Below are 14,356 nucleotides of genomic sequence, written 5' to 3' on the forward strand. Positions count from 1 at the left end.
CAGTTATTTTCTGTTACAGGTTTTTTTTAAATAATGCTTATCAGTATAGTACATCTCAAGACAGAAATACTCTATTTAAGTTTTAAGAGATTGATAAAAAGGTTGTGTAGAATCAAAACAGTCAAAACATTTTGAAGTCTTTGTTACTCTAAATATTCTTAGAACTGTGTAAACTTAGGATTTTCTATTGCTTCAGATAGTCAGCAGGAAACAGTCTCATATAGCTGGATAATAAACCTTTAACCATTAGTGTTTGCATGGAAAAAAGAGCTGTTAATCATAAATTGAAAATCCTGAAGCAGAAATTAAAATAGTAACTGGATAATCTATGCACAAAGCATTGTAATATCCCAAGGCACTTATTTTTGAATCACATTGTTTTGGTTTCAGAACAGGCTCTTCTTGGTAAATCCAGAAGGTTTAGAAATATAAAAGAAATAATCCAAATTAATAGTTTCCTTTAAATGAGGATGCCCAGTTTCTGACTAAGAGACCATTTATCCTCTGTGCTGCTGAGACAACTTGGCTACTGCTCTCCTGTGGGCTCCACACCACACCAACCTTCCCTCTCTCAGAAACATCAGGTTTTTCTCATTCTCATCCCGAGATGGATGGAGAAAGTGTGTGTGCCTCAACCTAGAATAAGCTGTGCTGCCTACTTTGCTAGAAGGACAGCTCTAAACCTTCAGATCTGCAAATGGATATTTGGTCTCTATATAAATAGATCTCTTTCACTTGCTTTACGGCTGATAGTGAGATTTGTTTTTATTCAGACTTTTACTTATTAATTATTAATTCTGCATTCCAGAAGCAGAGCAGGGCTGAAGGTGTGATCCTAAAAGATTATAAAATGTCTCTGGTCTTTGGTTAGCAATCACAGTGCTATATTAAAGAATAAACCCATTATAATAGAGATGTATCAGCCAAGTACAGAAAACTGCTGTACCACCTCCCATCACCTGGCCCATAAACAGTTACATGGCCAATCCTGTTCTAAAGAACTGGTACCACGCTCAGCTACATCACCAATTATAGGATTTGCAATTCATTTACCAAGCATATATCCTTATCCAAGACAGAGAACTCAAGCTTGATGATGGTCATTCAGTTTCAGGATGTGGATGTCTGACCTGATTTATGTGTTGGTCATATGCTGCATGGAACAGAAGGATCAGAATTACAGTACTAGTGGCATAGTCAGTCTTGTCTGGGTGATCTTAGCATGAATTAAGCCTATACAGTGACTTTGGTCTATTCTATACTGCGGCCTCTGCTACCTATTCTACAGAGCAGATACGAATTCAGAATTATTCCAGGCCATGACAAAAAACATGGTCATCAAACACCTGCTTATTGGACTTTTCAAAGGTCTCACTGCAGAGTGGGCACTCCAGGAGATGGCTCTGCACATGGGCCTCATACTGGCTTGTTTCAATGTCTTCAGGAAATACTTCATCACACATGGGGCATTTCCTTATAGAAGCCTGAAGTACAAAGCAAATGCAAATAAAGTCAGTTTAAAAATGATATTAGAAGAGAAGAAAAAGAAAAGCTTAGTAGTCAGCTATTATCACTTTTGGACAAGTCTTTCTGACTTCTTACACCCTCATGTTTTCCAAATGGCTCCAGGCTTCTCTAAATAGCACTTAGAAGTCAAGAGCTTCTGAGAGGTTCTCGAACGTTCCATCCCACATAGCACATGTCCATGTCTCCAATATGAAATAAGGTGTTTAGCAGCTGCATGCTGCTTACTCTGACATTGAGGACCAGCTCTTAGCAGTATCTAGAGATTAAGGTCAACAGAGTTTCCTTTCTTTTCCTTAAGACATATAACTCTTGTTAATTCCACACATTAAGCATATGTGGATCCACTTTTGTTGTCCGCTGTCTTACTAGGACTAAACCAGCAAGTAGACCATTGGCCAAAGAGCTGAACTTGGAGCTTTTTATTTCAAACCAGTAATTCATGTCCAGTTGTGTCCACTTTACTTACTATGTCTGCATCTCCTGCCCCTGGGTTTGTTCCTGCAGCTGGAAAAAAATAATATATTAATTTAGCTGCAGCAAAGTTATTAACAATGTAATGTGATGATAACTAGTGATTCTTGAAACATGAGGATGTGGTTCTGCATCTAAACCTCTATATTTAGGACTATGGAAACTGGATATAAGCCACAGAACTAGCTGTCTCACAGCTGAATAAACTAGCTAATAGTTGTCTCTCTTGGCAGCAAATGAACAGACAGCTGATCGCTTAAGCCAACCCTTAACACCTGGCAGCATTTTGCAGCTGCCAAGTCATCTGCACACCCACAAAGCTGCACAGAGGTGCTGTTGATAATGTCTTTTCTACAGCATTCAATTTGAGAGGAAGGATAATTTGCCGGGACTTTAACTGCCATGCATTTGCAGTTTCAGACAGAATGCCAAGTAATCTCACCATAATATGGATTTCCAAACAGAAGGCCTCCTACTTCAGGAGCTCGAACTGGAGCTTGAGCTTGTGAAACAGAGAAGGAAGAAGCCTCTGCAGCCTGAAAGAGATGCCTCAGCAGTCTGTTATTCTCTTCCATTAATTTCTGCAAAGGGTAGAATGCATTTCCATTAGCTTAGGAGACCATTTCTGAGAAAAGTCATACCTTGCACTAACATAGATCCTCTTTTGCCAGAATCAAAATTGCTCTAAATTTTTAGGTAGCTCAGCGTTAGTCCTGCTTGACTGTCTGGGAAAGTAAGGTAAGAGTGGGCAAGGATCTGTTCTGTGGCCTGCTCAGAAAGGCAGACAGCATGATCACAACAGAGGAATACACTTTAAAAGACAGAAGGTTCTCCTGAAGTCATGCAGAGTAAGGAACAAAACTGAGCAATCATTACTTAGACTGGACAAAACAAATATGTCCATTTAAATGAGTAAAGTCCACTCATTCCAGTGGTGTCAGAATTAAGCTAACAGAATTTTTTAAAAAACCCCACACTATCATGGTTAAACCAGCCTATTCTTTGGTGGGGGAAAAAGGTGCAAGTTTTGGGACCCTTCCTCTTAGGCTGTACAGACGTGGCAGCAACACACTGTGAGTGTACACACAGAGTCATTTGTACGTGCCTGCAGGCAGCCTGGCAGCCAGCCTTCAGGTGATGGCCCACGTGCAGGCACAATTAGTGATCCGTATGGTAGAAAGGTTAATGGAACTGAACACTAGACCGAGAGATTAGTGTCATATTCAATACAGGAAAAAGGCAAAGGAGTTGTCCCAAGTTCTCACCTGATTTTCTTCATCAGCTTCATTCTTTTTTGCCTGCAGAACCTGAAACAAACACTTCTGCTCCTCAAGTTCTTTCATTAAGTTGCGGGTTTGTTGCTATGAAGGAAGAGTGGCAATCGGTAAATCATGGGAAACTGACACATAAAATGACGACAGCTCCAAGCACTGGAGCTCTCATACTAGCTGCCTCATGCTGCATTTTTACCAACAAATAACCCTTCCCTTTCAGCGGGAGTCTTACCATTTCATGGTTTGTCACCTAGGTATCTCCACATCCCACTCATTTACACTCTGTATTTTCATTACAACATGTGAGATGACACATGACCTTTGTAGGGGACATACAGGAGGTCAAACTAAGAGGGACGTTGAAGAAAAGGAGCTCGTACAGCTGAAAAATCCACCCTGGCAGGTGAGAGCTATCCGAGTCTGTCAGGCTTCCTGGTGCTGTGAGACTTGCATTGATGGTGGGTAGCCAGTACATCTTTAGGAATTAATCTTGTAGCTGACTCTTGAATTAAATCAGTAAATTAGATAAGCTAGAGTACTTGGGGATTCTGCAGTCATTCTCCAAGTATCACTCTAAGAATTCTGAACATTTGGCATCACAGCAGAGGTAATCACATCATCTATTTTAGGCATCCAATCTCCAATGCCAAAGTGAGAGTACAGCCTGCAAAAGCTTCCTGAGCACCACACACAGAGAGAAGCACCTTTAGAAGGTCACTCAGGGCAACAGGCTAAAGACTATATGATGGCCTCAGTCACTGCCAATGATAGTTTCTTCAGCAGAAAGAAATACCACAGCACGCTGCCCTTTTATATACTTCACATTCCTTCAAGGAGTGATTTCCACTGCTAAGGTTTGTGGATTCCTTCTAAAAGGTCTGCAGAAGTTACCTCAGAAAAGCAAGCCTTTTTGTCCATAAACTTAGATTTGTTACACATATAGTCATCTGTAACATCATGGGGAAACTGTGATGGTTCTGCAAATCGGAAGGAGGCAGAAAACAGTGCTGTCAGTGGGCCTCAGCTCCCTGCACAGGTACCAACAGGTTCCATGCAATACAGCAGAGCTCTGTGCTCAGCACTCAGGACCACCTCTCCAGCTGCTCTCCCAGAAATGCTGGGCACCTGGTCATTCTGCAGGCAGTGGGACAAACAAAAGTGAGAGTTTGGCCTCTGACCCTGTCCTGGTTTTGGCTGGGACAGAGTTAATTTTCTTCTTAGCTGCTGCAGTGCAGTGGTTTGGATTTGGCATGAGAACAATGTTAATAACACACTGAAGTTTTTAGCTGTTGCTACTTAACATTTATACTAAGTCAAGGACTTTTCAGTTTCTGAGGTTCCACCAGCATGAGGGCTGGAGAGGCACAAGAAATTGCAATGGGACACAGCCAGGACAGCTGACCCCAACTGGCCAAAGGGATATTCCATACCATAGGACATCACACATGGTATAGGGACTGGGGGAGTTGGCTAGGCAGGCCGACTGCTGCTCAGGGACTGGCTGGGCATCAGTCAGCAGGTGGTGAACAATTGTATTGAGCATCACTTGGGTTTTTTTCCCTTCCCTTTGCATTTTATTCTCCCCTTCTCCCTCCTTTTCATTATAATTATTAATAATTATTATTGTTGGTTTGGGGTTTTTTCCTCCTATTTTTAATAATTAAATCGTTCTTATCTCAACCCTTGAGTTTTACATTCTTTTCTGATTCTCCTCCTCATCCCTCTGCAGAGCAGATGGGCAATGAGCAAGCAGCTGCGTGGTACTTAGTTTCTGGCTGGGGCTAGACCACAACAGATCCTTTCAAGATTTCCATTCAACGTTCAAGTTCCTTATTTTGCTCCTTTTTCACAGAAGTCTCATATTTTCACAAGAAGAATTGCAAAGAGGTATTGGAGAATGATGTGGGGCAGAGCACCAAACTGCAGAACAGAAACTTTGTATTGTTCACAGCTTATTTTGTTGTATTCTGAGCACATTCCATCTATTTTACTGATTATTAAATGGTAAATTTGAGATATTAAAAGATGAGAAAGATACAAAAACATCAACAGGGAGAAGACCAGCAAGGCTGCCACCTCACACCAATTACTAGTCAGCTTCCTGTTGGAGGTAAAGTTTACAGCATATAGTCTGGGCAGATTTAGGGTAACTTGTTTTATTTATCACTAAATGCCAGTCCTGGAACAATTTTGCTTAGCTGCAGTTACCTGCAATCAGCTAAGTATCAATCCTGATTTCCCACTGATTTACTTTATCCCTTGAGCAGACTCAAGGGATCAAGACAGAGGCTGAATTTTCCTGCCTCAGAGAATCAAAATTACAATGTCTAGTTATACAGACATTTCTTCCAAAACTAAACCATACGTGTATACTATAAGAATACATACTATACAAATCTGTCAGATGGCATGTTCACAGAGCCACCTATGTGAACACCCACACCACCACAGACATTTCTCTGTCATGGAATCCCTTAGACTCTTGTAAGATTGAGCAATATTTTTACTGCTCATCACAGAGGATGCCTCTGCTTCCCTGCCCTGGCTCCCCCAAGCACCACGATACTCAGGGACAGCTTTACCTGTTCAGTTCTAGCCATGCGTAACTGGCTATTCTCTTCCTTTAAACTTTCAAGCTGCTCTGTCTTGTCATGGTCCCTATGAGAGAGGCTTTCTACTTCTTTCTCATAATTCAGCACTTGAGACTAGGGAGAAACAAGGGTGTGCAAAAAGTGAAAATCCAACAACTCTGAGTGAGGAGCACAGGCACCTTTTGCTGTAGAAGGCAAAGCTCTAGAACCCACCAATGATTAATTTTTTTTCCTGAAAACATTTTCCCATTAAAGCCTTTGTAGAAACTGAGACTGGTTACATGGGAATGCACTGGAGCTGATGTATTCATCAGAACACAGCATTCATTCAGACTTTCTCTGAAGAGCTAGGTTTCAACACAACACTTCTCGTCTGGGAAGTCAGAAAGCAAAGAGAAAAACAGAGACATACAGCCAGATGGTTAGCCCATGGTTCTGGGTCTCCCACATCCCAGACGTAACCACCAAGCTATTTTCAGTCTACCTTCTCCCTTCACATACCTCCCAGCTAGAAGTCTTGTTTTCATCCAAGTACTGAACATAGTTTTAGAATGTTTTTCTAAACAGAAGTGTTTAGTGCCTAGATCCTTAGCTAGCAGGAGGTAAACAACAGTCTGACTTTGGTCAACTTAATGAGCATGCAAAGGGAACATTTTTAAGGAATAAAATCCTTACAGTTTCTCTTAGCACACTCCCCTCTATCCATCATTCCAGAACACAACTTTCTTGAGGTTTCCTGGAGGTCAAATCATATCAAAGGTTGACACTTTCCTCAAGAGCCCAAGAAATCAAAAAAGAAACTCATACACCACATACTACACAAAGTTGCTCAGCTCTCTGAGCAAGGGAAACTGATTCCATCAGAGACAGTTCGTAAAAGCAAAGGAGGGCAGCTGTTTGCTACCTGCAGCTGGTCCACGTGATCCAGGGCTGTTTTCAGTCTGATTTCCAGGCGTTCCTTGTCAGAGGTCATGTTCTGAATTTGCTCTCTGATTCTACTCAAAACAAATCAAAACACACCATACTCTCATGGATGGAAATTTAACCCCTATAGGCAAGGTGCTTACACAAAACCCTACTTTGAGAATTGCTGTAAATACACTTACTGGAGCAGTTCTGTCTCTTTGCAGTCATCCCGCTCCTTTAGATGTTCATTTTCCTTTTTCAGGGAATTCAGCTCCAGTTCCAGCTTCTCTGCATTGCTCTTTAGAGACTCTAGACTATCCTGCAGCTCCTGAAAATCACAGTAAGGTTGACAGGAGGTAAATGGGGCCTAAGCAATAGTCCTGCTCTGCACTGGATGTGCAAAAACCCTCAAATGCAACACTATTAATCAGCCCCTCTGAAGAAGGAAAATCTCTCCTTTGCATCCTGACTACTCTTTCATAATATCAATGAAATGGGGTCTGACCTAAGCAAAACTGAAGGAAGGAAAGATAATGATAACGTGATTTCAGGACAGTCTACAAAACATTTTTGAACACTCCCCTTTACATATGTTCCTGACTCCTGTGTCTGAAGATGTCTTTTGTTCATAATTATTGTTCTTATCACAGTAAGTGATACTGTACTGTTGTGCTGTATGATTTGATAAAGGATTAAACACAATATGGGGAGAAACCTCTGGAAGTATACAGTGGAACAATACCTAACTTAGTCCCTCTTCATCCTTCAGACTTAAGGTTCTGAGTTACTAACCTTTTTGTTTAGTTGCGTCTTCTTAAGCTCTTCCTGCAGATCACTGTTTTGTTTCTGCAGACTTGCACAGCTTGCTTTCAGCTCCTCGTTTTCTTTATGCAAATTTTTGTTTTTCAGTTCAATCTCTTCCACTTCTCCCTAGCAAGCAACAAAGTTGTTCGGTCATAACAGAAGCACTGAAAAACTACATTCCAAACAGCACAGTGCAAAGAAAGATGAGCTCTGCAAAAGGAACACCACGTACCTCCCCGTGCTTTCACTAGCAGCGCAGACCAGACTGCTGCTTCACTCTCCCTAGCCTGGCCAAAAATGACCATCAACCCAGTTCTTGAATACTGAGCACATATTACCCCTGATCTCTGGAGATGCTCAATGCCTTCTGCATCTGCAGAAGTCAGCGCAGACAGAACTTTGGGCTTGCAGCCCCAAAATCAGTTTGTTAGATTAGGACCATGAGTGCAGTGTAGTTCTTAACAAAAGGGCTGCACACAAGACACTACAGAAATAATTCTTAGCTTCACAGAACCTCATTATTGTCCCTCCACATCCCCTTACTCCCACCTAACGGCAGGCTGTTTCCATGCAACTAACATACACATTTAAAAGTATTCAAAATGCCCTGAAATGCTATATATTAAGTTGCTGTCTGTTACAAAGAGCTCACCAACTAAGTGGTAAGTGGCAGGTAGAAAAACAAAGGCCGCCCAAATTTGTGTGACAGATCAGTAGCAAAGCCAAGAACAGAATCCAAGTCTGCTGAGTCCCAGCTTAGCATCCAGGTTACCAGATCACTCCACATTAGCAGTAAGCATATGCTAACGAAAGCAGAGGCAGCAAAAAGCAAGGGAAGAGAGGGCACATACCTGCGTGGTAACCACCAGGATATCATCCTCAGTCTCTGCTCTGAATTGGAAAGGCACACTGGCTCCCCGGACCACACCATCCTGGTCGACATAGCAGAATTGGTAATATTCATCATCTTTCGGGAGATAGTAACCTTCAGACAAGCACAACAATCCCATCATGTCCAGCCTCTAATTATTCAAGTACTTTTAATGTTGCAGCACAAACAAACTAGCTGGCTGCAACAAGGCTTTTACTGTTGGTCAGATTCTACCATCCATGCTGTTTCACCTTCCTCCAACAGTCAGACCACACTAACTCTCCCTCTGCCCAATGACCTCTCCCACACTCCTCAGGGCTATTTAACTGCTTAGTGGGACAAGCTACAGCTGCACATCGTCCATGTCAATCAACTCACTGCCTTCGAGGCAAGGCCACAGCTGCATATTATCAATGATAATCAATCAACCCACTGCCTTCATTCCTCTACATCTTAACTATACAGCACAGATAGTGAGAATCACAGAAAACCACGACATCCTAGTTCAGTATTGTTCTTGCAATGTTATTTATTGTTATTAATTGTTAGTAACCCCTTGTGCCAGTAATAAGAATGCAAACCATATCACTCAGGATGGCAGAATTTAGCAGATTCAAAACGTTGTGATTTATTATGGGATTTGAAATAAAGTCTCCCAAAGCATGGTCCTACATTCTGTAATTCCAAATGTAGTGCCTATTAGCGGCACTAAGGCATGAGTCTGTGCGCATGCCTGTGTGTGCATGTGTGCATACATCGCCTCAGTGACCCAAGTGCCCAACACACCTTTGAACTGGATCTGTTGCTGCACAGCGGTATCACCGTGGACGTCACCAGGCAGAGGGGCCCACATGAATGTGTAATACTCCCGCGTTGTTTTCCATCCCACCTGCAACAGCAAAATTGTTACATGGCATCACACAGTTCCTGTTTATCCTGTGGTCATGGGACTACATTTCCACATAGATCAGTTACTGGGAGGAGTTTTCCATTGATACCGACTTTTAAGAGCTGTGGTCTATGCATGAAAGGATAATTGGAGTGTTTGATTAGCCTTGAGGCTGCTCAGGTCACAACGCGTCTGGCACTTTGTCCCTAGGCACAATAAAGATGTTCCACTACACAAGGTTATTACTGAAAAAATTCCCCAACCCCGTTCTATCAAAGCCCAAGCTATTTGTTTCTGCCTGCTGCTGCTTTCTCATACTTGGCACATCTGGTTTCACAGTAGTCACTTACCCGGAAGATGCCCACCCAGTCCTTCCCACGAGGAACGATGTTCTGTGTGAGGGTATAGTAACAGGTTATGTCTCCTCCGGGAACGTAAAACTTCTCCACATTGTTAAAGATGACCTGGGAGAAGTGGCAGTTGTCCAAGAGGACCACGGAAGTGGGAGGCTCATCGGAGGTCTCGTCCATCGTGGAAGTCTATAAGAGGAAAGGAGGGGGGGATTATCTCATCTCCAGATGCTGCCAATGCAGTTGTATCCGTGAAGGGTATGAACAGGTACAGCTTGGGAATGACGCGGCTGTGAGGTCCAAACCCCCTAAGCACATGCCAGGGTTTCTCAGTGAGGCACGTGAGCCCACTGGTGTCCCTGCCACTGCGCCCAGGCTGCTCCGGACATCCATGGCAGCTTGCAGATCCTCTTTAGCAGACACATGCAAGACTTTCACCTGACTGCCACTTCCCAGCCACAGAGCCTGGCACTCTGAGGCTGCTCGTATGGCACAACAGCCTCCCTCCTTCCATGAACCAGACCCACTGACTAACCTACAGATCTGCCACACGCGAGAGGCAGTGGTGCCTTGCAGCAGCAGGAGAATGTGTGCCGGCTGGTGGGATCCCATGCTTGAAGACCCTGCTGGAATGCCGGCTGTCCCCACATGCAGCCTCACATCATGTTTTTAATGTGATGTGATACTCCGGGCACACCCCCACCGTAGCTAGTTAATGTGGGGGTGCATCAGCTCTTGTGAAATCTGGACACAAGTATGTTGCTCGAGAAGAACAGAGGTTTCACTGCATCAGTAAAATGCTTCAACAGTAGTATACAACAAAAATAGCAGCTTACAATCTATCATGCTAGGAGCTCCACAACTTGTGCATTCCCAGCCCTAACATGCTCCACCTTCACTGGCTGACCGTGGTGAGACACACAAGACACAGTCATGCTGGTGACAAGCAAATTCAACAGCCTCCCTGTCATCTGCATTCAAATCCGATGCAATGAGTTGACCTCCAAACATAGTATCTTTCGTCTTCAGCTTCCTGGCTTCAAGGGAAAAGAGGTACCTTGCTAAGCTCGGCTCCCATGGAAAAGCAGAAACAGAGGAGATCCCGGTGAGGCAGATCGTCGTACTTCTGTCTCACCAGCCTGCGTCATGAGGCTATTATAGCCTTGCTACTCGTGACTGCTATGCTGAAACTGCAAGATGATTCTCAGTATCGAAATGAATATGTTGCATGACAGCAGGGTCAACAAACAGCATTAAAGCTTTTGTGTGAGTTATCTATACAGGAAACTTTGCAGTGCATTGTGACACTACAAATCACACAACATAAATCTGTACGAGGTACATTGATCAAAGCAGTATGCAAACTGCCAGGAGCCTAGGCAGGACTGGAAACACAACAATAAATCACCCTCTTTGCCATGAGGTCTTCTAGGCAGAAAGGCTTCAGCCCTGGCAATCTGTCAAGGGGCAGATCACTGCTGAGAAAGCTCTGCCACCAATCCCAGACAATTCAATTCCAGGAATCCAAAGCAGAACCTTCTCAGCTGATTTTAGTGACAGCAGCAGCAAGCAAGGATTGACCTCAGAACAGAGGGAAAGTTCATCATGAGCAATCATCCTACTGGAGCATTTCAGGTCACCTCCAATCCAGAAGCTTCACATGGAAATAAGCTCCCAGGAACCCTGCTCTTTTTTCGGGCATCATCCAGGAGATCACCTGTATTCTGTGCCAAATAATAGCCTGACAATCAGGCAGAAGTTTAGATGGGGACTGTGGGGCTGCACTCAGAAAGGAAAAGGTATCCAAGCTGGAAAGAGCAGTGATAACTGCACTGACATAGGCTACCTTGGGAGGGGAATTCCTCCTGCTGGGAGTAGAAGGCAGGGCAACCCCTACAAATGGATGCGGTGCAATCCTCCAGGACACCCAGGGCTGCAGCGTACTTTTAGTTATTTCAGTAAAGCGTAGGAAATGGTGTGCAATTCACCTAAGCCTCAGCCTTTATCTGGCTCTTGTCAATCTTTCCTACCTTGATGTGCCTTATGATTTGCAGTTCCCAAACGCAAGGGATCTCTTGACAGCCACCAGATGGAGGAGATAAAAAAAAAAGAAAATAGATGTAAGGACAGCACCTTAATCATGTTATTGCATTGCTTTGGGACAGGACATGAGCCCCTGCTGCGACAAAGGTTAAAGAAAATGAAGACTCATTGGCTGGATGCAGAAAAACAATAGGCCTTGCTGAAAGAAGAAAAAAAAAAGCAAGAAAAGATGCTGGTTTTGGTGAAAATACTTGTAATCTTGAAGGCAAACAAGCCCAGAGGCTGTGCAGAGCGTGCTGATGGCAGAGCGTGTGATTCACTTCCACAAAAAGATGACAGGAAGTAGAGGGGAGAGGACATTTTATTAACGTTCACATTTTTGTTACGCCAACAGCTTCCAAGTCATCAGCGAAGGCAGGAGAGGCCACGTGAGGCTGCTGCCGCCTGAGGGTACTGGGACAGCCACACCTTCGGGGTGTTAATGCCTAACGAGGTATCATAACAGCTCACCCTGAGCAGAGCAGAATAAATCCCGCTTCCTCTGGTGCTTATGGCCCAGCCTCTCTCCGGGAAATTCCTGGTTTTTTCCCTTTTCTTTCGCTGTTGCCGTTTGCTTCTTTCATTCACCTGCAGCGTCCCGAAGATGTAGAAAAACATGGAATCATGGAATCCCCTTTCCCAAGCGAGACCAACTTCCAGCTGCTGTTGGACACCCGATGCGCCGGGCAGCCCCCACAGCCGGCAGCCGGTGCCCGTTAGCATCCCCGCGAGTGGGGTCCCGCTGGGGAGAGGACCAGACTGTTCCCCCCACCCCATAGGCCGGACACCCCCGGTGCCACCGCCGGGAAACGAAAGCGTAAGTGTCGTCGCCGCTTCGCAGGATCGCCCCCCCCAGCCTCCCGTACGACCCTCGCGGGGGACATCAGAACTCCGGGCCGGGAGGGGTACAGGGGACCCCGTCACATTCCGCCCCCCGCCCCACTCACCGAGAGGCACCGTTGGAAACCTCCGAGACTGCGCGGAGAGGCGGAAGCCCAGGAAAAGGCGGAGGCCCCCGTCCCCGTGCCGCCTGCTCGGGATACCTCCCCCTGGGCGGTCCCGGCCCGCTGCTGGGACTTGTAGTTCGATACGGGATCCCCCCGCCCCGATACCCCCGTTCCGTGCCAGCGCTCCGGTTACGGGGTGGGGAAAGACAGAGAACTCCGGTACCGGTTGCCCTGGGCCGCCAGGCTCGGGAGGGGGTTGAAAAAAAGCTCAGGGAGGTTAGCAAAGCGGGAGCGTAAAGCCCTGGTAAGGGGCTGCAGGCCTGGGGAGGGCCCTCCGGGACACCCCGGTGAGCGGGACACCGGAGGCCCCGGACGGGCCCACTGTCTCTCCCGGCTCACCCCGGCGGCAGCCCCCGGGCACGGGGCACGGAGCCGGGCCTTGCCCACGCCCCACGGCCTCAACCGCGGCTCCAGCGACGCACGGACCCGACGCGCAGAGCGGCCCTGAGACTGAACCGGGCACTGCAATAAAGCACGGGAAGACGTTTAAACATTCAAAATGATCTTTTAAAAGAGACTGGGGAGGGGGCGGGCGCAGCAGCCGCCGGCACACCGCAACCAGCTGCCCCGCCCACCCCGCCCCTCCGGCATCACCGCCCGGCCTCTATGGTCACCTCTATGGTACAAGAGCAACCCCACTGGCCTCATGGTCCTCTTGAAGACTTCCAGGCCGTCATCCAATCAGCAAGCACCCAGTGAAAATAACTAGCCAATAGCGGCCCGCGTAGTGACACCGCCCTCCCGCCCCGTCCCGCTGTCCCGGATGCTGGCGGGAGGTGCTCGCTCGGCCGCAGCCAATCAGGAAGGCGGATGTTAGCCCAGGATGCCGCGCGCCGCGGAGGGCGGCAGCCAATGAGCGCGGAGGACGCGGGGGCACACGGCAAGGTGAGCCTCTCGCAGCCGCCGCCGCCGCAGCCCTGAGCGGACCCCGCGCAGGTGGGCCCCGCTCCTGGCCCGCCCGGCCCGCCCCGGGCCCCGCCGCGCCCCGGCGCCAGTGGGGGAGGTGCCGCTGGCCGCGGAGTCGTGCCGGGCTTGGGCGGCCCGCGGGGTCGGGGCCTGGCCGGGCCGTGCCCTTTGCTGGGAGGCGGCAGCCGCCGAGGGCGCGACAGGCGTGGTGGTTCCGCTGTTCCCAGGCCCCCCTAGGGCATTTTGTCATTTTGGGCTCGGGCTGGCACGGCTGGCCCGCCGTGGGGGCGCGCCCCGTGCCGGGGAGGCGCAGGCTCAGCCCTGGGAAGGCTCCTGAGGAGGATTAACTGGGGGAGGGAGGCGGGGGGACACGGAGCCGCGCGTGGGGGCGGTGGGGAAAGCCTCGGGCACGACTCGGCGACGGGGCTGCAGGTAGCCGTGTGGTGGGCCAGTCCCGGGAGGAGGGTGCTGGCTGGTGGCGGTAGCATTGGGATTCCCAATTCCCTTTCTTTTTCTGTTTATTTGTATTAGATTAAGCAAAATGCAGGCTCCTTTGGCTCTCCTCAGCTCTCCAGCTCTGGTAAGTCGCCTGTCTTAAGAGGAGTATAGTAATGCTTAGTGGGCGTGGACGATTGTGAAGCTTTTCGGTGTGTTGCTTGGTTCAAAACGCTGTGCCGA

General features: G+C 47.0%; 2 protein-coding genes across 6 annotated transcripts in view; one reads left to right on the forward strand and one right to left on the reverse strand.

The window, feature by feature from the left end:
• Positions 1–14,356, forward strand: part of ATP5MC1 (ATP synthase membrane subunit c locus 1) — a 57,301-nt gene that overhangs the window by 41,106 nt on the left and 1,839 nt on the right. Inside the window, exons 1-2 of one of the 3 annotated variants that reach the window (XM_055697542.1) lie at positions 13,579–13,657; positions 14,210–14,258. In XM_055697542.1, coding sequence (XP_055553517.1) covers positions 14,220–14,258 — 39 coding nt within the window. In that variant the 5' untranslated portion in view covers positions 13,579–13,657; positions 14,210–14,219. Of the gene's footprint in view, positions 1–13,578; positions 13,709–14,207; positions 14,259–14,356 lie in introns of those variants that run through there. The other 2 variants (XM_055697541.1, XM_055697543.1) reach the window with 2 other exon arrangements.
• CALCOCO2 (calcium binding and coiled-coil domain 2) lies at positions 747–13,306 on the reverse strand. Of its 3 annotated transcripts, XM_027806525.2 has the most exons (14): positions 12,713–13,306; positions 12,237–12,353; positions 11,714–11,757; positions 9,684–9,872; positions 9,231–9,333; positions 8,425–8,558; positions 7,562–7,699; positions 6,970–7,097; positions 6,768–6,858; positions 5,855–5,977; positions 3,264–3,359; positions 2,441–2,579; positions 1,994–2,031; positions 747–1,484 (listed from the first exon to the last, which is right to left on the reverse strand). In XM_027806525.2, the coding sequence occupies exons 4-14, from the start codon at positions 9,861–9,863 to the stop codon at positions 1,308–1,310; spliced, it is 1,347 nt and encodes a 448-aa protein (XP_027662326.2). In that variant the 5' UTR covers positions 9,864–9,872; positions 11,714–11,757; positions 12,237–12,353; positions 12,713–13,306; the 3' UTR covers positions 747–1,307. The 3 variants fall into 3 exon arrangements, with proteins under 3 accessions (XP_027662326.2, XP_014136080.2, XP_027662328.2); XM_014280605.3 differs by lacking the exon at positions 11,714–11,757 and having other exon boundaries at positions 12,713–13,300; XM_027806527.2 differs by lacking the exons at positions 11,714–11,757; positions 12,237–12,353 and having other exon boundaries at positions 12,713–13,305.

This window comes from Falco cherrug, chromosome 20 (assembly GCF_023634085.1).
Source record: "Falco cherrug isolate bFalChe1 chromosome 20, bFalChe1.pri, whole genome shotgun sequence".
NCBI classification, from domain to species: domain Eukaryota; kingdom Metazoa; phylum Chordata; class Aves; order Falconiformes; family Falconidae; genus Falco; species Falco cherrug.